The sequence below is a fragment of the Ptychodera flava genome, chromosome 9, assembly GCF_041260155.1.
Source record: "Ptychodera flava strain L36383 chromosome 9, AS_Pfla_20210202, whole genome shotgun sequence".
In the NCBI taxonomy this organism is placed as follows: Eukaryota; Metazoa; Hemichordata; class Enteropneusta; family Ptychoderidae; genus Ptychodera; species Ptychodera flava.
This window is the reverse complement of record NC_091936.1, coordinates 19,089,611-19,116,374: the sequence shown is the minus strand read 5'-3', so window position 1 is coordinate 19,116,374 and position 26,764 is coordinate 19,089,611. Positions and strand designations below refer to the sequence as shown.

At 37.2% G+C, this 26,764-nt stretch overlaps 1 protein-coding gene across 1 annotated transcript in view; it reads right to left on the bottom strand.

The window, feature by feature from the left end:
• LOC139140260 (uncharacterized) overlaps positions 1–14,513 on the bottom strand; it is a 42,271-nt gene extending 27,758 nt beyond the window's left edge. Inside the window, exons 1-4 of the mRNA XM_070709384.1 lie at positions 13,989–14,513; positions 9,202–9,465; positions 8,584–8,669; positions 7,798–7,911 (exon numbers count right to left, since the gene is read on the bottom strand). Of these exons, the coding sequence (XP_070565485.1) occupies positions 7,798–7,911; positions 8,584–8,669; positions 9,202–9,465; positions 13,989–14,049 (525 nt within the window). The 5' untranslated portion in view covers positions 14,050–14,513. The remainder of the gene's footprint in view (positions 1–7,797; positions 7,912–8,583; positions 8,670–9,201; positions 9,466–13,988) is intronic.
• Between the last annotated feature and the right edge of the window lie 12,251 nt (positions 14,514–26,764).

Here is a 26,764-nt window from a genome sequence, read left to right as displayed (position 1 = left end):
ATATTCCTGTGTAAAGTTCGTTCTTTTTTTCCATCTTCAGACCGGAGGACATAAACTGGAACATCTGCTATTTTTGAAATTACCACAGATGGCATGGCTTCCCTTTGTCAAGGAGCTTGCATTTGCCGATCTGTGGAATTTGTCAAGTACTAGCACTCTATCACCTGGGTATAAAATCGCATAATCTCCAGCATGTATATCATAGTTATCCTTCTGTTTACCCCATTCTATCAGCCTGCTGAATTTCTTCATTATAAGAATACTGCAACCTGTCACGTAGTCCATGAACACAATCCGAATAGCTAATTTCTTTATTTTTTTCATCATCACTTACTCCAAAACCCAAATCTATAGGAAGACGTGGATGGCGAAAAAACATTAAGAAGAAGAGGGGAAACCAGTAGAGTCATGGCGAGTACAATTATAAGCGTGCGTCAAGGTTTCCAGGTATTCCTTCCAATCTTGCCTCTGTGAAGGATCCAGAGTTCCAAGCATGTTTAGTAAAATATGATTAAACCGCTCGTTCATTCCATTTACTTTGTTGATGGTATTGGGTTGTTCTGCTTTTCTGCATTCCAGAGAAAGCACACAACTCTGCGACTAGAAAGCTTTCAAAGTTCTGCTTTGATCAGCATGAATTCTTTTCGGAAAGCCATATTTGCAGAAAAATCTTTTCCAGAGGATCTTGGCTACAGTTTTTGCCTTTTGATCATTGGTGGTATATGCCTGAGAATATCCAGTAAAGTGATCTGTGACTACAAGCATGTTTTCTTCACTGCCTTATGGATCTTTCAAGAGACAGGAAGTCTATACACACCAATTCCATTAGTTCTGTAGTGCTAATACTAACTAGTGGTACCCGTGTAGATGTTTGTATCTTTCTTAAGGCACATCGTTTACAAGTGGAACACCGTTGCTTAACATAGGAAACCATCTTTGGCCAAAAGTAGCGTCTCCTCACCAGATCCATTGTCCTTTCAAAACCAAGATGATTATTCATGTCATGAAGGCTCTGGAGTACTTGTTCTCTCAGTGTTTTAGGTAGAACAAGCTGTAAGTTTGTATTCCGTTCACAACCATGCAAACATCTATACAGAAGTCCGTTTTTACAGTTAACTTTTCCCATTGTCTAAGGAGAAGATTTGTCTCTCTGGACTCCTTTGCTCGTTTTCTGCGAGTTGGCTTTCTTTCTTCTTCCTTATATACAAACACTCGTCAAACTACTCTATTTTCTCCCTGGAGATAACTCATTTCTCTTTGATCCCTATATGGGAGAACTGGACACCAACATGTATACTGTTAAGATCTGTTGAAAGGTGATCATCCATTACCTGTTTTGACCTGCTATTGCTCTCGGAAATTATAGAACTCACCACTCTAAAAGCTTCTGCAACATCTTCTTTTGGCATCCTTGACAGGCCATCAGCATTAGCGTTAGTATTTTTACTAGGCCGATACTTAATATCAAAGTCAAACAAAGCCAGCTCAGATATCCAATACTGACCTGTCGCATCCAATTTCGCAGTTACTTCATATACAGTAAAGGATTATTGTCAGTAACAACTGTAAATTTGTTTCCATAAAGATAATCTTTTAGCTTCTTTGTCACAGACCATTTAAACCACAAAAAAATTCCAGTTTATGGGCTGGATAACGTGATTCTGAGGGTGAAAGTCCATGACTGTCGTAAGAAATAACCCTTTCCTTTCCCTCTTGACACTGATTCAGACCAGCTCCAAGACCATTAAGGGAAGCATCTGTCTGTAGGGTAAATGGGAGGATGAAATCAGGATAGCCCAGCACAGGAGCAGTGGCGAGTTTTTCCTTCAAAGCTAGAAAAGCAGACTCAAATTCATCTGACCACTCAATGGAAGAGGAATCTTATGATTTATTTTAATTTTCTTTCGAATATCTCCTGATGTCAGATAACTTCATGGAGATGCAATGGCTGAAAATCCTTTCACAAACTTGCGATAATAGCCTCCAAACCCCAGAAACTGCAACACTTCTTTGCGATTCGTCGGCCTCTTCCACTTTATAACTTTATCTATCTTCTCAGGGTCAGTAGCTATGCCATTTGCAGTGACAATATGGCCCAAATACTTGACTTTTCTATGTAAGAACACCCATTTTGAAGGCTTCAACTTCAATCCATGTTTCCTCAGATGATCAAAAACCATTTCAAGTCTTTTGGGATGCTGTTCAAATGTCTCTGAAAATACTAACATATCATCTAAGTATATAAGAAAGTAGCAAAATTTTGGTCCCCAAGACAGCCACTTGCAAATAACCGGAAGTGATGTCATGAGATGAAAAGTATTTTGCTTTTCCAAAGGCTTCTAGAGCTTCATCCATTCTAGGTAAATGATATGCATCTCCTATGGAGCGCAAGTTCAGCTGTCGATAGTCAATGCAAACACGCAGTGAACCATCTCTCTTGCTAACTATCACCATGCAAGAAGCATAAGGTGATTTACTAGGACGTATTACGCCAGTATTTTCCATATCCTTTAAGTGCTGAAGAACTTTCTCATACTGTGATGGAGGAATTCTCCTATGAGGTAATCGAAATGGCCTATCATCAATAAGAGGAATCTCATGCTGTATTGTAGTTGTATGACCATAATCAAGAGAGTTCTGAGAAAACACATCCAAGTTATGGCTTAAAAAATCTCGTAACTGCTGACGTTCAGTTTCATTCTCAACTGTAACTCCACTAAGGTCTACTTTTGGAAAGTTACTTCTTTCTGTTGTGTGATGAGAACACACTGTACAACATGGTGATCGGGATCTGTGTCGATGTGAACCATTTTGGAGGGGACTTTCGTATTTATTGATCTTCGAGCGAAATCTTGCTCTACCCCGGTCTCCATCTAACAGCTTTGGTGTGACTTGTAAATTGTTGGTCTTACCAGCCTGTAACCCCCCCCCCCATCTTCTACTCTGACGTCAGTATGCAAATTAGCAAGTGTAGTGTTCTGATGGATTGCCATTGGTTTAGCAGACAAATTAAAGACTCGTACCACTACACGATCATTCTCCACAGTTGTCAAACTTCTTGCTAATACAAAAAAGAGTTTTCATTTCACCTCGATTTTGAGGGCTCTCTACTAGTGCTGTATACGGACAAGCATACCTAGTTTTTGGTGCCTGAAAATAAACATGTGCCTCACTCCTGGGAGGAACAACATAAGGACAGTGTCCAATATATTTAACAGGACCGACTAGACCATCTGCTGTGTTAAATTCCATGTGCCCAGCCTCTCTGTATGCACCATACTAAACTGTAGATTCCTTCTTTACCTTCTCCAAGAAGCATGACCCAAAATCATTTTTCAATTGTGTACGACTTGCTCGAATTACATTGGTACCAATAAGTAAAGGAACCACTGTTCTGTAGTCTGTGGTGGTAACCACAAATGCAGTAACACTTCTTAATCTTTGACCAAGAAATTCCAAATCTAGCAAAATAACTCCATCATATGGAACTGATTGAGCTGTGGCACCCTCTATTATAACATAACTGGATTGAAGAGGTTGTTTGCACAATTCTGGATGTTCATGTATAAAACTGCTCGTTACAGAAGTAACCAGTGTCAATAAGCGCTCTATTGACAACACCATAAACAATTACAGATTCTTCGTTAGCTGGACCTATCAATTGGTGATGAGAACCGTCAACATCTCTGCTTCAATATTTCGTGTTTCTTGGAGCATTTTGTAAGGTTTACCCAGTTTCATGTTAATGTCAGAATTCATAACAGGGCCACACCTTTCTTTACTGCCTGTGATGTGCCCTGTCGTCACAGGCTTTGGTCGTTTAAAAGTGTTTTTTGGGTACCAGTTTTAGCAGTCTCACACTCTCGGCTTATATGGCCTTCCCTACCACAAGTATAGCAAACAACTGGGTGACAAGGGCGACTTCGAAAGTAGTACTGATTTCTATCTCTAGCAGCTGTATTACTAAGTTTGGCTGTCATAACTTCAAATCTTTGTTACAGGTCATGCATTCTCTTGGCTTGTTCTTCCTGATTTGAAGCCAGTTTCTTCATTAAAGCTGTAAACTCTGCAATCTGTGTAGAGGGGACATCATTTTTCCCCCAGTTTTTCCTTCACATTGCAATTATCGTCATTGACAACTTGTGGTTGGGTGTTTACTTTTTTCGACTTATATGAAGGGTTTGCCCTCTGTTCACTCAGCAAACGTCGAACTTGTGCTCTCAGCTGACTGAAACTTAAACATTACGGTTGCATTGGGTAAAGCCGGTTATAAACAACATCTTCCTGAAGGCCTCTCATAAACTGATGTGTCAGACAATAGTCTCGGTCAGGAAGAGGAATTCCTCCATTCTGTTTCTCCTCTATATTACGTAAGACAGCTTCAAGTGATATCGCATAAGAACTAGCGGATTCATTAGGTTTTTGAATTCTTGCATAAAAATCTGCCATAGGATCCAATGAACAACTGATGTCACCATATTCCGCCCTTAACTCATCAAAAGCTCGCTCTTGAGTTTGATGTACAGCAGGTAGGTTAAGTATCAGATTTCTAGCCTCTCTACCTAAATTTCTCACAATAGTCATAAACTGTAAATGCTCAGGCATTCCTCCTGCATTAAGCAAATATTGGACATCTTTAATCCAATCTTCGATCAAAGTTTTACAGTCTGGCCCTCCAGTAAATATTGGAACATTTTTTAGTTGATGTGAAGATGTCATGTTAAAACTTGGCATATTTTAATAATGAGAGGAATATTGAACAGTAGTTAAAGGTTGATATTCTGTCTGAATTTGAGCAGCAGGTCTGCTTACACCCAGGCTTGATTGTTTCTGTGTCATTGTTGACATGCCCACTGTACTAAAAGGAATTCTGTCTAGTTGAAAACTTTGATAACGTGGAATTTGTTTAGTTTTACCAATGCCTTCACCTGCTGCCATGTGTGCAATAGGAGGAACATTTGTTCCATATTCAGAAACAGAAAAAATGTCACTGTTTTGTTTGAACAGATTGATAGGTTAGCTGATAGTCAACATAACAACAAACCCCTGAAGAAACATGAGGATATTGCATTGTATATTTTGGTATTGCACCAGAAGGGTGTGTTTTTTCAGGAAAACAGCACTAGTCTTGGTGTCAACAACATACTCAGTAACAGGAGTATTCGCTTGTTTGCCTTGTTCAAGGGATGTCTCTACCTTGACGAATTGTTCAGGTGTGACACTAGTTGCCATGATTCAATACACAAAAAATGTAAGATATAGTAAAGTAATTGGCAACCTCTACAAAGGCTACAATTAATATTAAATTTCAAACATATGCAGGGCATAAACAAAAGAAAATACAATACAAGCCCAACTTATTAATATGCAAGGACGAAATGTGGAACACGTACAATGAAAGTTATTTTTTTAAAGACAAAATAACAAACTCGAAAATCTTGCCGAAATCAAAAAACTAAAGAACAATAAATGTACAACTATGGTTTTTCTTCTCAGAAGTAAACAAAAGTTATACTCGACAAACACAATGTAGCAAATCTTCTGCCCCAGTGGAATACCGATCAATGGATTACACTTGAAAAATCTTGCTTCTTACTTGCATCAGAAACAAAATGATGAGCTAGAAGAAACAGGCTCTTGTTCCCCTTTGGCACAACAAAAAGTCGTTGGTTCCTCACAACAAGCTAAAAAAATGCAGTGATACAGCCAGTTACCACAATGCTGCACAGTTCTGTACATTTCTTGTCAAACTTTACGAATAATCGTACACTACAGTCAGTCGTCCTTAGATGAACACCATCCAGAAAGCAAGGTGACTACCAATATCCACAATCACGTCGGGGTTACTATTTGTGGCTCGCTTTTCAGTAAAGGTACTGCGTCGTTGAATTGCGTGTTGGTAGGTGGCTTGCGTGCGAACACAGAACACACCAGAGTTCAGAAATTGTGGAAATGTCAGCTTGGCTTCTGTAATTACAACGTTAAACTTGACAAAAATCCTACAACACACAAGATGGCAGGCCGGGTTAAAGGTCCTTATGTAACAATTTCATTTTGCATATAATCAGATGGCGTCCCATCATAGGTGAGATATATGAAAAAAAACTTTGTTTATAAACACCACTTTACGGCAGCCTCATAAGCACTAACATACTATGGCACATACTCACAATTATACCGATTTCAATCGGACCTTAGAGATTCATTGATCATACTTGGGATTAGTATGCAAAAGGTTTGATGGGCAGAACATTCTAATTATTAGCTTACATTGAGGTACACTGCTTAGAGGAAGCCAGACCCGAAGTTGACATATCGTGAGTATCTCATTTGCATATTAAATACTTTGGGAAATGGAATATATATCGAAGCTAAATGCATTGAAATTTATGAGACTGTTAGGGCACGTTGATCACTTCAGGAGCTAAGAATGCTTAAAGTTTGGTAGGTATATGCCTATTTTTAGCTTATTTCCATATTAAGCGACTTTCTGTATCTACCTGTTTCTATGTGTCAACATATTTCTGTGCGAGGAGTGCTATACGTGATATTCATCGTTATCAGAACATTCACCATGACTGGTATCAAGAAAACCCTCAAAAATCTGTGTCATTACTCGAAAAGTGCTGTGCAAGAGCAAAGTGTACATATGCACAACGTTAATGAGATTAAATGTACGTACGAAGTATTGTTGTCGGGACCGTTTGGCAGATAAACTTAATATATTCCAAGATAGATCGTACAAAGAAACTACAGCAGTTGCCTGTCCCGTTTTTCTCGAGGGTCTATGAACAAATCACTTAAAAGCAGCGTGTACTTACTTCAGGTTATCATGTACTAATCAACACAAAACTCCCCATAACTACTTAAACAAATCGCAAATAGTATGTGATATCGCCCACCGCTTGCTTAGTATTTCAGTCTTTTTAATTTAGTTTTGACAACAGACAATTACTCTGAACGACAGTAACCCTACACGTGATGCACCGTGAGAATGACATCTCCTTGTTCATTTTCCTGACCTTTGACGTAGCCGTACTATTTAACAACTGCTCAGCAATGACGACAGATCACTTCATCCCGTTTGACATTGTAATTAAGCGAGAGTGACCTTCCTCCCTCCTTTAGTTAATTATAGATGCATACCAAAGTCATGACAATCTTAAGATTTGGAAACGATTTAAGTTGCACGCTTTCTAGAGAGAGACGCACTTCTTGATGCATTCCTTTACAGAGATGTAGACGCTCTAGGACTTTGACGTACTGACTTCAGTGAGCAGCCCAGCTATTTGGCTGTGGTGGACCAAGTCTTTGTAGAGAGCCAACCTTTCTAGGTATAAATGTAATCATTTTTTAGAAGTATCGTGATTAAACAAACCGAATCATGATGTACCATTCGCCTATATATGCGTTAGTACCGGACCCTAACACGAGTAAGGCGGAATAGCACCCACAACCATGAACAATATACGTACCGAACGATCACGATCATACAACCACTAGACCACGCCACATTACTATAACATAATGCTAAACAATTGCTACTTTGTCTCTTTTAACAGTCTTATAAATAATAAATCGACTGACATCAACATAAATTGAATGTAACAAACCTCCACAAAGTCTTCCGAATTTGTTCCTGGCCGAACAGGACTGTCCCTTATCCAAAAAAGCTACCAAGATATGAGTTCCTAAACTAAAATTCTTATATACGATACCATCACAAGGCTCGCCATCGAGCTGGTGAACGCAACGATCGCCAGTCTCAAACTGTCGATGCAGCTTAAGATCGATTACCTTATTTCCATGCACTATGTCTACTGTTATGGCTACATCGTGAATTGAAGTTTCGCCAGAGCCGAGAATATCGTCGAAAGGTATTCTCCAAACTTCTTTATCAACCTTGGTGTTCTGAAACACAATATTGAACATCATTTGGATTAATTGTTGTACACAAGTCTAGGGTATGTCTCATGACTTGCCGTATATTGATACTGTTACCATCTCTATATATACTATAGTAGGAGTAGCTTTTGGAATGGAATAATATTATTGACCTACATCTGTGTCAAAACTTAGTTTGATACAACCCTGTCGATACTGTTTCCAAGAGCATTGAAAGAAAGCTTGGACGTCAGATATATGTCATGGCACATAGCAACATGTGTATGTATGTAGTCTTATCAATGACAACCTGAAGCAACCATACTTTTGAACTGACTGAGGTCTTTAGTGGAAATTCGACAACTCACATCGATGCAAGCCAAGCACCCAAGGATATTTTGAAATTTACGTACGCGTCACAGACTTTAGGAAAACTCTTCTGAGTTCCTACGCGACGTTTTGCATTGTCAAGCCATGGCCACTTGAAACGAATTTACCTATTACAAAACAAAAAGCCAACGCGTATGATAAAAGAAATGGTAGATACTTGGCGAATCAATGAAATTTTTGCATCTATATTTCTTTATAAAGGAGGATAGTATACATATGAATCATTAATTTATGTCTTCCTAACGTTTTAAGACCTAGTATCTTTTCTACATTAAATTGTTGTTTTCCTTCAAAATAATTTCAACCTACCTCTCTAATTGCGATGGAATAGATTTTCTCCGGGGGATGGTGTTCTAACTCTTCATCTATGAGACACCATTTGGCCCCATGCCCTCCTGTGAGAGAGAGAGAGAGAGAGAGAGAGAGAGAGAGAGAGAGAGAGAGAGAGAGAGAGAGAGAGAGAGAGAGAGAGAGAGAGAGGTCTTAGATCTTGGGGAGTACATATGTATTACGCCCACGGTCTGTGTAAAGTGTATTCTGCAAATTCGTAAGATTCTTCAAAGAGTACAGTGACAAAGAAAGTATGCACAAAAAGTACAAATAGCAGTGTAAAGGGTAAAAAACTTGGGTGAAGTTTGAAATGAAATTTCTGTATCAGGTACAGTATTTATCTTGCGACAGTGAAGTTTTACAATACGTTATCCGCGCGATTTGTTGTGAACTAAAAGTCAGCAAATATGTATTTAAATGAACTGAAAATCACCTAAACGTGTTCCTAATTTAAAAGTTTTGCTTTGACACGAAAGTTGCATTACTCACACATATTTTTGAACAGCGATACCTTTTAAACTTTTCCTCCTTTGGGTTGTAATTTTAATTGTTAACTTGCACATTATTTAACGATGTACTTTTAATCATTTACTTTACCGGGACAACAGTATCGAACTTGAAAGTTCTCGCATACACTGTCCGAATGGTTGACATTGACGCAAGGAAAATGGTTCTTTACGTTGTCTATACTAAATAATTCCCTGGTCAGATGAGTCGTTTCATCATCGTTCATCTTCACTTGCAGTCTGACAGGATCTTCACACATGAATCTTGGGAAGTTGGCGAAAACATGTGCTATCAGTTCACGATCTCCTGTGTAGTTCGCAACTTTCACGTCGAAATACATCGTCCAGTCTGCCTCTTTAAAAGAAAGGGGATAGGCTCTGTATATTAAGACGATCAATCGGTCTGCTAAGTAAAATTTTCCTTAATTTAATGTTGCATTCTTATTTTTTTTGAACTCAGGTTTTCAAAACTTTGCATGTTCGTATCAGACCTTGAGCACAAGCACAAATATTATGATACATACGCTCCGATATGACCAATATCCATAATGGTATCAGTTGTCCTTAAACTCGAGGAAATGTCTTATTTCACGTGCATAACAGCGCTTTCCCTGAAAAGTGGAAACCTTTGTACACCTTGGTAGCTCCTTCGGTACAATTGTCTTCAAAACAATAAGTGAATAGAATCGCTTATATGATACATTCGTTCTGGAATATGTATCACTATTCATCTGTTGCACACACAGTCTAAACGTATGAAAGTGTTTAGGTACGTGATACTTGATCGAAGGTCACACTAAAATCTTGCATCAAATACCTCCGATACCGACGAATATCATTCAAACACCCCAAAGTATTTTTATTTAAAACTACTTTGCGTATATTTAATTAATTAGGTGTGTGATGTAAAATACTGCGATACAGATGGGGCTCAATGGCCGAGAATTAGTTCCATGGTGGTGAAAACATAAAACCAATGGCTGCGGACATGAAATAATCATAACATAATGGCCGCCACGCAGCGAATGTAGTAGATATCACCGTAAAAATCGAAGAGCATATGCATGACTTCAGTCAATGTCCTTGTACCATTTTGAATAAAATCGGTTGATATCTGCTTGAGCTATGGCTCTGGGCATGAAAAAAAGGAAACAAAATGGCCGCCACACGGCCATATTGAATCGTATCGTGAAACAAATCCACGTGTATGTGCATGACATAGGTCAATGTCCTTGTACCAACTTTGAATAAAATCAGTTTAGACGTGCCTGAGTTATGGCTCTGAACATGAAAAAAATTGTAACAAAATGGCCGCCATGCAGCCATCTTGGATCATATCGTGAAACAAATTGACGTGTATATGTATGACATAGGTCAATGTCCTTGTATAAATTTTGAATAAAATCGGTTGAGACGTGCCTAAGTTATGCCTTCGGAAATGAAAAAATCGTAACAAAATGGCCACCATGTTGCCATATTGGATCATATCGTGAAACATATTGACGTGCATATGTATGACAAAGATCAATGTCCTTGTACCAACTTACAATAAAATCGGTTGAAATGTGCCTGAGTTATGGCTCCGTACATGAAAAAAAACGTAACAAAATGGCCGCATGGCGGCCATATTGGATTGTATCACAAAAGAAATTGACGTGCATATGTGTCACATAAGAACTAATCCTTGTACCAAGTTTGAATGAAATCACTCCAGGCATCTCTGAGATATCTGCGTGAACGGACGGACACAAGCACAGACGCACGGACGCACACACTCACGGACGCACGCATGGACATGACCAAACCTATAAGTCCCCCGGACGGTGTCCGTGGGGACTAAAAATGATTCAAGTAGTAATTAATCGACAGGATGTTGCAAATCAGTTTTCATTCAATTATAACACTTACAGATTATCACCTGTATCACATTTCATACAATTTGATGCAGTGCTTCTGGGCATTCACCCTAAAACAAAAATTCATTATGTATGCAAATTAGTAATTAATTTAAATGACACTGCTAAGTAATATTCACCGACAAAATTTGAAAGCTATCCGAGAAGTGGTATTTGACAAGAAAGAAGGGTCGGAAATAATGAAAATGTAAAGAGGTTTCACAGTTGTTTTTACGGAACAACGAATGGACCCCTAAAATATAAATATTCAATCTCACAATCGTTTTTCAATATCAACATAGCTGCAGGTTTTTGAGTGTTCTTTAGGGATACCATTTTTCGAAAATATTTCTTATAATTTTTTTTACTGCATCACATTTAATCGTCAACTCATCAAGTACGAATTGATTCATACAGACGAACAAACAAACAAATTTGAAATCAAAGTTTGACAAACTTTGCTCAATGAAAAACTTCCCTTAATTAAAATACAAAAGAAATTATCTATCCAAAAAATATAAATGAGCATAGAATGACAATATGAAGAAACTTGATAAGATCATTTTCAGAAATCTACATCCGAAATTTGAAAGGCATCATATAAGTGATTTTGATGGAAGATATTTAAACAAAAAATAGTTGCCCAAAAATTTACACAATCATAAGTCACCATTATTTGAACACATAATGATGCATCTAAAATTCGAAAGCTACATTACCGTTACTGTTTTATTATCTTTAAAGTCATAAATAATGACAGATAATAATTAAACATGATAATTGCATCACCTTTTGGAGAAGTGGTGTCAAGTCATTCCTAAGAAGTTATATCACAAATCTGAAAGTAGGTGACATGTACTGTTGGAGAAAAGCTTTTTTTATTTCAAGCTTACGTTAGAATATTGCTCCTCCCAAAATACTTCAATCAAAATTTTTGCATATATCATTTCCTGGAGCCCATCAATTACACTTGAAATCGCTTGCTTCATTTTAGAAATACATGTTTTCACCAGTTGTAAAAGAAGCAGAGTACTGGCCCCAACAGTCGAATTTGACTTTAATTTTGACATATATGTATAAAGGCACCATAAGGAAGTGAGTTTACACCCGAAAAATATACTATCAGTAGCTTGTTTTAAAAAAATTATCACAAAATTTCATATTGACCAAAAACATAATCTTTACCATTAAATTAACGAAGTCGAATGAGGTCATGCGAAGGAACATAAAGGGGCAATTTTAAAGTTATCTTATCATCGGCTTTAGAAAGGTTGGTGTTACATTACAGAAAAAAGATTTTGACATTTTTTTACTAATTTTGACAAACCTGAAAAAGGACATCCCTATGAAATACGTATTGACGATCGTAGTGATTTGACCTGTTATTTTTAAAGTTACGTTTACACCATTGTCGGATTCGTTTTGCTCAATTGTAAACTTTGAAAGTTGGAGTTGATGTAACAATAGTCTAAAGTACAATACTAATGCATCAGGCCCTTAGATAGTAAGGTGATATGTACAGCGAACCTACCTACCTACCTACCTACCTACGTATACCTACATTGGTGTACGTACGCGCATGCTGACACGCATGCGTACACGTTTTTTTACAGCCTACACAATGAGATTCGATAATCATTAAATGGATGAAAGCAGATGTCTCATGTTTAGGACTTTAATAATATGCCATTGCTTTACAACACCCGAGGTCAAGCTTCTATTTTTGCACTAGTTTTTAACTCAAAAGACATTACGAATTCACCTTTGCTCCTCTGCACTAAAACTGCAATGACTAGTATAGTTTACAATGCGGAAACAGTAAAAAAATGTACTCATGCGTTTACTTCCCCATTGCTGAATGCTAACAAGCAAAAAACGGTCAACTAGGGCAATCTTTCAAGACATTTTCAAAACTTCTATGTCGAGTCGTTTCCTCATTGTTTGCACTCCCTTAGAGTTAAGCCGTGACATCGGCTGGTTACTAGAAAAGCTGCCTTGTATGATATAAATAGACTAGACTCAGTGTAACGACATCATACAACTTGGTTCTGGCCGTCAGATTTCAAGTTTTAAGACATATGTAGAAGAGGTTAATTACAATGATAATGATGATGATAGATATTTGACGATGGAGACCCACATGTGTAGATATATAGTCTTTTGTCATTAAATAATTTGTACAACACCAGTTTATTTGCCTGTTTTCTGTCCAGAGCTTTACACACCACCATTCAACCGTCCTTGTCGATGGCGTTGATGGTCACCACTGCACATCCGTGATTTGTCCCAGTTTCGAGTCATTTAACACTCCTATTGCAATTCTAAGTGGGTTTGCTTGTTTTTTTATACAAATGGCTTCCTTGGTACCCCTCTCAAAACTATTCGACCCACGATTTTATATCTAACAATATCTATTGTGGATTGAGAACCAAGTTAATCAATTAATTCTTGCATTTCTGACGTCCGTCGGTTTAATCGCGACTTCTCTCAGCTGGTTGCGTTTATCTGGTAGCTGTTGCCCATCTGTATGGTATGTTTCGTGAGGAAGGAGAACCTTCGAGAAACAGAACCACATGATGAAGGAAATCGAATGCAACTCAAACGGATGTTAAAGGAACAAAGTCGGCCATTTTTCATGAATTTTGTTTGATACGAGATACTACTTATATTGTTTGACATGTTGAAAGATACTGAATAAATGGGTGACCATGCAAATATTCGACCCCGGTTTTAGACAAGATACGTGAAGTCATCGCGAAATGACTTAATGGTCATGACCATCAATTCACTTCCGTGATGGTTTCATTTAATTTGTCTAAAACCGGGGTCGAATATGTGCATGGTCACCCATTTATTCAGTATCTTTCAACATGTCAAACAATATAAGTAGTATCTCGTATTAAACAAAATTTATGAAAAATGGCCGACTTTGTCCCTTTAAGAGAGTAAGAGAGTTCAAGAGAAATATTTAAACCGTTCTTACCTGTTGGCAATCCAAGGAGCAAGGCTGCACATGCGACGATTATCTGTATTGCCATCTTCATGCAGAGACCTTTGTTTTGCGGTTGCACTGAATCAGACGTGGGGATTTGAAATTGGAACTGTTTTCATTCCGTTCTTCCGAAACTTCTGGCTACCAGAATGACGATCTAATGTGTGCTCTAGTCAGGCTTTCACTGTACCGTGCTTCTAACTTCAGACCTCGGGGTAAGTCCCGGCTACGCTAAAGGTTGACGATTAAGATCCGGCTTGTTGAAAACGAAATGCTGAGAAATCGCTTTCACCACTCTGTCGTTGTCAAGCTGCCTACTGTTGACGTTGAACACAGCACTGGGTGTACAGAACAGAATATAACAAGCCATTGTAAATGACACAGTCCCCGCCAGTAATTTCGTTGACATTATCACATTAAATACGGGGTTTTCAACCGGGTTCCAACCCACAACATACGGTATCCAGTCACCTAGAGGAGAAGCAAACAGACAGAACCGCAGGGCCAAATCCCCACTCTCGTAAAAGAGTGGTTCACCAATTATATGCTCTAAAGTTTTTGACGCTCAGGACACGTCGCATGGTTTAAGTTTGATCATATGGGACGTGTTATGTGTGTTCTGAATTGAACTCTCGCGTTCAGAAATAGAATGGATGCGGTCAACCATTGACCGCCACCATTCTAACACCAATTTACAACAGTTTTCGGGCGTGTTTTTATCAATACAACATTCTATTTTCGTTAAACACATCGAGATGTCTTTAGATTATTTTCTGCTCCAGTAAACTCCTCTGAACCCAAACGAACTAGAAAAGTATTCGTAAGAGTCGTACTTAAATGTTAGTGATTATTCATTGCAATCAAGTGAGCATGTTGGTCTTTTTGAATAGTTTTTATCTACTATAGACTATAGTCTATAGAAGCTATTGGGATGGGTATCCGTCCGGCGTCCGTCGTCAGTCTGTATGTATGTATGTATGTATGTATGTATGTATGTATGTATGTATGTATGTATGTATGTATGTATGTATGTCCGTTTGTGAGGCGTCCATCCACTCAAATATCTTGAGAACCGCAGTACTTACTGATTTGATATTTGTTGTGTAGATGAAAAATATGATTTTGAGAAACTATTTTTTTATTTTTTGATGTTGTTGAAAATAGGCAAATTAATGCCAAAAAAGGTGTTTTTGGTAAAAAATCTTCTTCTTCATAACCGCTGGGCAGACAGCTTTGTTATTTGGTATACAGGTCCCTAAGGATAACCCAACTTAGATTTGTTTCAAATTGTGATGAATATGCAAATGTGTATTTTTAAGGAATTTTTTGTCATTTTTGGTCAAAATTTGACTTACATTGTATGTAATTCTTGTACTGTATAACCCTATCAATTCACCCAGAAAAAAATAATTAATATGATTGTAAATAATTGAATTAATTAGGAAATCATCAAAGCCAAATAATTTTAGTATGGAATTATCAGAAAGTTCAACTTTTTTGACAGTTCATAGTGAAATGCTTACAATCTTGGAGGATTAAAACATGTAAAGGCAACTTTCCTGAATCCCAACTTTGATATATTCTGAACCACCATTTATGTTATCTAAAAGAAATTGCTCATGATAGTTTGTCATGACAGGGTGGTCAAATAAATAGAGATAGAGAAAGTTCTACCGGTAATTTTCATTTATGGTTGACTTGGTAAGGATAAAATAAGATTACTTTTTGAGGAAAAAAATAGAGTGGTCAATTAAAAGAGTGGTCAAAGTGATAGGGTTTTTATGGTAAAGCTGGCTGTAAGATTCCTCGTGCTATTTATAGCAATTATGCAATCTGTGTAAACAGTGCAATGAAAGTGTAACATGATTCCTTATAATGCTTTTGATGACCTTGAACTTCTTAAGTTACAAACATTTGTCTCTTCAGTGTGCTTTCTCTGAGTACATACAGTCTCAACTTATTCAACAGAACTTACTTACAATGTTAATTTGAAAGTTAAAATGTGCTTGGTTAATAGGATGAAAATACTGATATTAAAAGATTATAACCAGCTCAAGATTCTTTATAACCTGACAGATATGCTGTTTTATTATGACGTAAATCTTGATTTAAGCAAGTCTTGTTTACTTTAATTAGAATGTAAATAACTCTCGTTTATTTGCTATTATAGACTAATATAGTCTGATGAAATATGCAAATCTGTATTTTTACGGAATTTTTTTCCATTTTTGGTCAGGCCATCCTGAAATGAGCTATCAAAGATATCCACCTTCTTCATCAATACATGTGTCACAAAAGGTTATTCTCTACATAACACAGCAGAGCTCTGTCAACTGTTGAGTCGCTTGTTTTTTTCAAAACTGCTGGTCAGACAGCTTTAATATTTGGTTTACATTTCCCTAGGATGACCTTAGTGAGATAATTTCATACAGTCAGGAAATACTTAATTTTGTATCCATGTCTATAGTAGCTTCAGGGTCTTTGACCCTATGTTTATACTTACTAATTGTTTATAATAAGATGACGTACGTGTCTTTAAACTTTTTAAAATAAAACAGTGAGGGTTAAAAAGCCTTTGGAACCCTGGTGTTAAATTTTTGAATGTTTGTGTTCTTAGAAAATGCTAGACGCTTATAATTAACGCTAGATGTAAAATATCCACACGCGCATTTCTATTTTGATTTTCGTTAAAATGGTACTTCTACTTGGTAACATTTTAAAAAAAACATTTGTAATGCCAACTGTAGATATTTGACGTGGCGACTGCGTGCGGATCGCGAGATATCGATAAGAACATGTCCTCAAAAAAGTAAAATTTTGAATTTCGGATTAGCTTCCGAACATCGAACGTTCGGCACTGGGGCCATTGTCAACTAAGCTAGTAGTCCTATAGGGATTGCGAGTCTACGCTGACGCTGCTGTACGCCATAGTACCACTCGCGTCGGTAATCGGTCATGTCCCATAGGAAAAAGCCGAGTCTTACTAACTTGGCAAATAAAAAAAACAAAACAAAAAACAAAAAAAAATCGAAAAAGAAAGTTTGCTGATTCCACCAGAATTCGCATAATAGACTAGTATAGCCGCTGGGAGAATTATCGGGAGCGCCTCGGCATTCTTACCCATTGATAATCGATGCATCGATGGTCTTTGACTAACTTCTGGTCGCACACAGATTAACCCTCTTTACAGGATAACTGTCTAAATATTTAGAGTACATTTGACGTGAAAAAAACCCATTTCATAACGGATACACCCTGTATAATCGTGGTCGGCACACCTAAGTATAACACATCTTTGCCTTGCTAAGAGCGCACTGCACGGATAGCCGATTCGAGTCGACAATGCAATACAATACAGTGGCAATGGACATCGACAGGATTTCAACATTTTGAGACTGAATATGGCAAAAACGACCTCGACGCGGTAGGAGATGATACCAGTGATGTAAATCTGAACTACAGAACATTTTCTTGCATATTCAAATTGGAAACATTTTTCCGAAACGGAACTTAGTTTCGGCCGACAGGCTGTCTCAGCACTGGCAGACAACAAAATGTAGCCATCAGAAGCGGCAAATATTTTACACTTAAAAATCTGATATATATATATATGATATTGGTTAAAAATATAATACAACTGATTGAGAATAACGAAAATGACAAAAACTATGAGGAGAAGTTTTTAAAAAAAAACTTTACCTGCAGAGGTAAAGCATAATGCTGTATATAAAGTCTTCGCAGTGGGAGGTAATTAAGGTTCCAAGACAAGAAATGTGACCTTTTTAATCTAACAATTCTCTAACGGTTAATAAACTCAGAACCCCCGTAAAGTATACATTTTCTGAAAGCCTACATATATGGGAACATTTTGGTAGCCACAGTGTCACCATTGTTTACATAACTATCACGTGACAAGATAATTTGCATAACCTTTCAAAAGTCGGTTTTCCCTATGTTTTGTCTCAATACTTCAAAATATCTGACTCAAACTTGCTGGAATGCAAGCTGTCACAATGCTCTTTCAAAGTGTGTCTCAGATTTTCTATATCTTGCTTAGTTTTTTTGGAGCACAATTTTAAAGAAATCAACTATGGTAAAATTCACTGCTCTGGAAGTTTTTCTGGCATAAAAACTGTTTAAGAAGGTTTAAAAAAATTCTGAGACACACTTTTGAAGACCTGTAGGATAGCTTGCACTCACATGAATTTCAGCCACATATCTCAAAGCATTGAAACAAAACATAGGGAAAACCGATTTTTGAAAGGTTATGCAAATTACCTGTCACATGATAGTTATGTAAACAATGGTGACACTATGGTAACCAAAATGTTCCTCTATATCTAGGCTTTCCGAAAATATACAATTTACGGGGGTTCTCAGCTTATTAAACACTAGAGAATTGTTAGTTTAAAATGGTCAATTTCTTGTCTTGGAACATTAATTGCGTCGTTCGAACTTATTATGGACTCCCTAGAATATCGTCAATCAGCACAACAACAAACCTTCGGGGATTTCGTGTCATAATCAGAAACGATAGTAAAACTTCGGGATGTGAAAAATACGCTCGGGAAATGACATGTTTTTATCGATATCTCGTGATCCGCGCGCAGTGGCTACGTTAAATATCGACCGTTGGCATTAAAAAAATGTGTTTTAAAAATGTTACCAAATAGGAGTGCCACTTTGGTTTGATGCTTGTCGATAATGGTAAAATTGTTTGAAAATGCCCTGCATGTAACTAAATGTCATATAGCATTAACTGTGAAGAGGCATGTAATAAAAATATTATTGCCTGAATACATGGTCGTAGGTATGATACGGAATGAGGCTGGGTTGGATTTTTGCACTTCCAAACTTTCATTTAGGAGGGGGTGGAGGGGGATTGAGGCCAAACGCACTTAGTTTCGTTTACCGTGCTCATACTTTCCTTATTTCCTGGAAGTTGCCTATTTTCATCAATAAAACAAGTGTTCATGGGTACAACTGCAGAGCATGCGCACATTAGATGCAAGACGCGCAGTAGACAGCTTCGAACATCGCGGATTTCCAGCCAGATTATGCGTACAGGGTTTGAGTTCTGCGAGTATTTTTTGGCGGATTGGTATGTGTTTCCTTGTGTGTAACTCAAAGTCCAAATTTTAAAATTGTCTTATTTTGTGTAAATTTTACTTGTGCTATGATTTGTTGTCTGTACTCTATCAGGTACACTGGTGATACTCTGCGTTCCAGAACTCATGCATTCTGTTTACTTTGCTATGCACACTTTGTGTTCAAAAAGTGTTACAGTTTGCTGACGCATAAATAGTGTTCTGTTTCGTGTAATTTTGAACAAATGTAATGCGTTCAAAAATAAAGACATTATATGTTCTAAATCTGAACACAAGCATTGTAGTTTTCTTACTGAACTCTGTAACTGCATTCAAAAAGTGTTATACAATTAAAGTATTCTTATATGTGTCCAATAACCAAACTTTAGATATAGCAGGTGTGGTACCGGTAAGGAAAGATGTATAGAGTCATATCACCTTACATTTGTTCCAAGTTAAAATGAAATTGGTCTTGGTACGTTCCAGGAATGGTCCAACCTGACAAAAATTAAGACAAAATGGCCGGTGGCCGTACAGTGAATCGCAAAAATATACGCCAAGAAGAAGGTGGATGGAAAAGAACAGTTCATGCAAAATTCCTACATGACGATGTCGACTGCCTAAATCATTTTGGGTTGATATTGAAGAAGACATGAACAGTTCAACTTTATTCATGTCTACCACATGATAAATGAAATATTTGACAAAACTTGGGTATGTCTTTCCAGCATGTAGCAGACGGCCGGCATTTCCTACTCTTCTGTTTTATTCTTAACATTTTCTCTAATCAAATAGATTACACATTGAACAAGATATATTTATGCACTCACAACAAACTAATGATGTATTCTACACTTTGCAATATTAAAACCTGGCTCGATCATGATGTACGACGCCAATAAGCTGGATGATGTTTTGAAGGTCTTTAAGATCATTCAGTGTTTCACATTCTTCCCTAAAAGTTTACGGAGCTTCCATATTGTAATCTAAAATCAATACAAGCGGATTCAATAGGGTGTGTAATCTGACTATATGTACATTTTATTAAAGATATACACTACACTGTATGGTGTAATCTTGCCCAAAATGCAAGTCATGGCTATACCAAAGCTAATCAGTTCTTGCCATTCCCAAACAGAATCTATGTATCAGATTTGATTCCAGTCCGATAAGCCGTTCTCGAGATATCGCGCCAACAGACAGACTGACAGACGGACTGGTTGACAGACACAAACAGACAGACTGGCTGACAGACAGACAGACACAGTGCGACAACAGTGCTAAAAATTGCCTACCCGCCTGTCTTCTGCCTACTGATACAAGCAAAAATTATTTTTACCTGCAGATTACCACATGCCATTATCTACTGATAATTTTCCTCGAAGGCAATGACGTAACGCCAAATAATATGACAAAAATGTAATAGCAACATCATAGTACACCGATAAATTTCCCATATTAAGCTTACAATTTTTGGTATCTATAACAAAGTGAGCGATAAGCCTAACTATTTTTAGTATAATTACAGTTCATTAAACAAAATCATGCCGCAGTTTTTGCGTATAAAAGCCATAATATATATATATATATATATATTATAAACTATCTACTGTGATTGACCAATCAGAGTGCTCAATTCAGGGTGTTTTATTTACTCGTAAAGCCTTGGTCACCAAATTTCAGAAACGAATGACAGCGCCGTAGTAAAGTACTGTCCAATCAAAAGTGAACATGTCATATTCTGTAGACATCTGGTACGTTTTAATATTCAAATTTGGTAACACAGCGGAAACCAGCTGCAACACAAAAATCTGCTGTGCCCTAGGGCATTTATATAATGTGCCCTAGGGCATTTATAGGATGTTCCATTACATTGGAAGGCTATTTCACAAATAAAAGTTTTAATTCATATCCTAAACATGTTACTTGACAAAGGGGACGGTTGACGTAACACATTAAAAACGAAAATATATCAGTTAGGGGCGATAGTTTTCAAGTCGGATAAAACCCTCATACGCGGGCTCTTCTGGTATATAAAGTCCAACCCTATGATAAAATGTCTCGGCCTGCGGCCTCGACATTTTATCGTTGGGTTGGACTTTATATACCAGATGAGCCCGAGTACGAGGGCTCTATCCTATACATATATATATATGCCTATATATATATATTATATATATATATATATATATATATGCCTATATATATGCCTATATATATGCCTATATATAATATATATATATATATATATATATATATATATATATTATATATATATATATATATATATATATATATATATATATAGGGTTATTCACAAAATACGGCCCTGTATGAACGAGGGCTCAGTGAGTGACGTATTGGACGAGCCGAGTCCAATACGTCACTCACTGAGCCCGAGTCCATACAGGGCCGTATTTTGTGTATAACCCTATTATTATACACCTCCATTAATCGTCCGTATAAACTAATTCTATGGTAAATTTTGAGGATGCGGCACGCGCGATGTGAGTGGAACACGCACGATCTACGTACAAGTCCCTTGGGTTGGCACGAAGCCAATTAATTTTCAGTGCAGTACAAGCAAACTTCGCTGAATGTTTTCAATTTAATTAGTTTTTTAAAATAAAAATAAATTGCATTTAGACTCAGTTTTGTGTTTAGCGTGTTTTAAACCTTATACTACGAATACATTTTGGTGGAAGTTGTTATTATGTCTATAACTCACCGTAAAATAGTTTGTTTACATCCGATAATCGCTAGGTCAAAGGTCAAACAGGCGCGTCTCCGTATTCGGGACTCCGCGTACTGCACAAAATACGGAAAGTTATTGGACGGTCAAACTCCCATAGGTTACGGCACTAGGTGTATAATAAATATATATATATATATATATATATATATATATATATATATATATATATATATATATATATATATATATATATATATATATATATATATATATATATATATATAAATTATGGTCTTTTTATATATACAAGAATACATCCTTACCTTCACGATTGTCACCCTGATGAGAAATGTTCTTACAACAACATTCCGTCCGTAAAGTCTTTTTCATGGAAAGTCGTTAATAGAATCAACCGATGGAAGTCACTTTGGGTCTAGCAGGATCTACAGTGTAACGAACAAGAGGATTGTCTACGTTTTCCGTCTAAGGAGCCTTGTCTTCCAGATCTGACGTAGCAGTCCCTTAAACGTTAGGTCTTTGACTTAGCATTTTTCTTGAAACTTTAATTTAACCGAGTCCTGCCATTCGTCCTTCTTTTTGTCGGCACAAATGTGAGCCATCGTGGACAAGAGGAATCCATCGAAGCTAACTCTAGCGACCAAATAAAATACCACCTCACCATCGATGTAAAACATTTTTTGAATCGTTGCTAATAATTATATTGAACTTGAGCGCAAATAGGTTATGTACCGATAACAATTTACACTGTAAACGGTGTAAATTTGCTCGATTACGACTTGAGGGAACTTTGTTTTATCGCCGCTGTAGTTCATTTTGTTTATTTTGTCCCTTCGACTATTGACTTTTGTTATAATTTGTACTGTTACTTCCATAATGATCTGCTGAAGCTGACAGTTTCATAAGCAATATAGTGAACTACATCACTGGGAGATTTCAGAACACAACATTGAGGGCGTGCTTTAAAAAGCTCGCTCCGAACTAACCTTTTTATTGTGGGAATTGCTGCTGTCAGTCGAATAAACGTCAAAAGCGTTTATAACCCTTGCGTTGACATCTTACAAATATATATGGCATAAAGATTAAAGTCTACTAGAGACTGATTTTTTCTGAATTAATGATATATATGCAATAGAAGAAAAGTTAAAAGAGATCTTTACTACATCCTGTCTTTTTAGAAGAAAAAACGAATGGTCCTTGTCCCTTCGAAATTAATATGGAGTAGATCATTTGATATCCTGTTGGGGTACGGATAGCTTGGAAGGTTTGAGGAAAAGATTCAAAGAAGTTGCCTTTGAAGAAAAAGCCACAACAAATAGTAGTAAACATAAGAAAAGATTGCCTGAAGACATGAAGTAAAAGAGGCATTGCACCGGCAGTGACCTTCTGTAAGTACTACACACATCTGGTTTCGAGAGTGTTTTGATTTACATGTAAAGCTGAGTACGTGTTGTATCTATAATGGTGGCATGACTTGCATTTTTTAAGTGTACATATGTCCGGTTCGAAAATAAAAAATAACCAACCACTCCTACATATAATTGAATAAAATGTTTCTGTCATGACATATTGAAGAGACCGCGGGATACCTGGGTCTCATCTAATAATCGATCGTCAATTGACAAATAGCAGAGCATTGTCAAACTTCAACATACACAGTCAGTTCGTTATGCAATGGTTCTTATTACTCAATTACGTTTTTTCTTGTCGGAATGTCGGAGCAAGCTCGTAAGTCAGTAGGCACATCTGCATGAAAGCTGACTGTACTTGGGTCTCCGTAATATTAAGGAGCCGTCTTTATTTACGGCCTGAGGGTCCGAGGAATCTGAGGGGGTCAATAAAAAATTGAAAGCTACAAAAGGGGTTGCTTTAAATGTGGAGAGAAAGACATTGAAGCACATCAGATTGCACCATTGCGCACATCAATTCTCAAATTGTCAATGCGAGAGGGTGGACACCCCTCTCGTGCTCTCACCCTTAGGGTGTTCTAACAGTTTTACTTAGTAAAAAACCAAATTGAAAAGACCTCTCAGATTACACCTGCCTGCACCATACACACATCGATTTCTCAAATTTTTCATAGGATCTATAGGACAAAGTGAACTGTTGCAATTCATCCTTCATTATCACCATATAACCATAACCGTATTCAAGCTTTTCATTAAAAACTGTCAGCTGGAGGAATTGCACGGCTAAAACCGGCTAGCGAGATTGCAAACAAATAATAAGTAGACTAAAAATACTGATGGTCCTCTAATATCGTTTACAGAAATGTAAGATTTTGCAAATGACACGAGAAGGTCGCAAATTTTCCATTCCTGCATATTTTTTTGGTCTTCAATATCTGGCAAACTCAGAACTTTTTTACAAAATGTATTGTCATTGTTTGGTTGTTGAATATTGTGATCATGCAAAAATGTAGTAAAAATATTATTGTTCAATGTCATTTTCAAACAGTTTTACTGAGTGCAAAATAAATTGAAACACCTCTCAGATTGCTCAATTACACACAATTTCTCAAAATTTTCGATGCAAGAGGGGGACACCCCTGGTGTCGCTCACATTTGAACAGAATTGGTACATACCAGTATGGGTACCAAAGATCAACAATAAATGTTGTTTCTATCTGTTCAGTGTAGGAAAATTCTGCGTTGATGTTATGACAATAATTTCTGCACAGTAAAACCAGTAAAACAACAAGAAATATTTAAACCAGAAAAATAAAAATGACAAAAGTAAATAAGGTCTGAAACTTTAGGTACTGGAGGTCAACTTTAGCAACATGCATAGCAGAAACAGCTAGTCCCTCTTAGTTTGAGAGACCTTGTCAAGTACCTAGCGGAATGTAACATTATTTTTTTAGGGGTGCCCAAAAGGTGCCAGGGCCTGAATTTAGCCGTTAGACAACACTTTTGCCAATTATAACTATGTACAAGTTCAATAAGTCATAAATTTTGTCTTCTCAACACTCTGAATTAAGTTCAACAATGTACTAGTTCAAGAAATCCTGCATGGGAACAGGTTGTTTGTATTTGTTAAAACTTTCTTGTGTTCATGCACATTGTACAGGTGCTGTAATAGAATGTGTGAAGAAAGGTGCCAAAAGGAATAGGTATAATCCACGGCAAAAAGGGATTCTGCTCGACTACAAAAGTTGTTGTAGAATGTGTGAAGCGGGGTGCCAAACGGCAAAAGACATTATAGGACAATAAACTTTGCATGGAGTGAATATGTCTTTCACATCTTCAGAAATGGCACAATTTCTCAAAAGATTGTCACTGGTCTCTTGGCCTTCAGTGCCAGTGGTATTCTTGCAGTAATTAGAAAGAAAGAAACTGTCTTATGACTTATTTTTCAATCCTCCAAAAAGTGATATACCATTAAACAACTACTGCCACAAGCGCACTTTGTCTACTACTAGTCCTTTCATAAGCATGCGTATTCAGTCCCTCACAACCATCCACCACCCCTAAATAATGGTACACTCTACCGGGTACTTCCGTGTCAGCATACTTGACAAGGTCCAGTTTGAGCAGGTCTGTTAATATGTAACAGTTCATAAAAAATGACAGAAAATGACTCAAGGTCAGTGGAGTAGCCTATTTCAGTTACTTGCATGCCTCCGCTCCTGCGCATTTGCAGGATTTCCCTTTTTCTTACCTCATTTGCACATTTTTGACACTGACGTGTTCATTTGAACAACATCACATCTCAACCACTGCATCTACCTGTACACCAAATACTGAGATGGTAGTTTTGGCGGTATGGGAGCTTTTGCGTGTGACAGACATACATCCGCACATACATACCCACAGACATACAGACGCCACCAACTCACCATATAAGCTCTTTTTGGTATTTATATACATACCAAATATGAGCTAAAAACAAATTGAAAACACCTCTCAGATTGCACAATTGCAAACATCCATTTCTCAAGCTTTTCCATGCAAGATAGGGGACACTCCCCTCTGACACTTCCCCCTCAGCCTCTCACGTGTTCTCCCCCTGTACTTCCAAATTTTGCCCAGTCAGATATTGTAGTGGAAACTCTGTCATGATACCCATCTAAATTAAACAATACTATATGATTGAATACTGGTAATAGCGTGAGGTTTTACGTCTATATTTTGTTGTGACTTAATTTCATTTTGTTGGTTTCACGTTTTTAAACCGTCGTGAGATAACATGATAATCTAGCAGGGCACACCAGGATTTGAAAGGTCTTTACTACTTTTGTCAATTTTTGCAAACAGACGTATTGATATTTAACTTTTCTAAGGGGGAGTCAGTCAAAATTTGTGTCAGGGGGTTACTCAAAAGTCATCGTGGTTTTTAGGGGGTTACACAAAATTTCAGATTCAAATGAAATTCCTCCACCCTCCCCCCCCCCCCCGGCCGTAAATGACAGCTCCCTTAATACCTGCATTGAGCAGTTCTCACACTACTTTTACATAAATAGGTACTCACAAACCAGTACAGGCAATGACAAGTCTCTATATACTTGACCTTTTGAGCGCCAAAGTCAATGACTGTCACCTATACAAAATATACCCCAGTCAATTTTTTCCATATTTTTGCCAATATTTTGATAAAAAACTGTAGCCAATGAAATGTGATGTCCACTTTGTCCAAAATTATCAAAACAATTACAGAAAAATTCATAAAAAATACATGTAGTAAAATGTTGCATTAAGATTTTTGTGGAGAAAAAAATACCAAAGGGTTAAGCAATGCTAGACAAACTATGATGCCCTTGAATAAAAGTGTCAAGAATCACACACAAGAAGTCATTTAATACTACAGCCGTTCTGAAACTCATCCTCCATCGCCCTTTTCTTTTTTTTTTTGTATCCTAGTGACATTTATACTATTTATTTCCCGTCTGTGCACTTCAATACATACAAATCTCATACTTCATCATCCTTGCTACAACAGAACAATAACCACAATATTTATCATTGAAG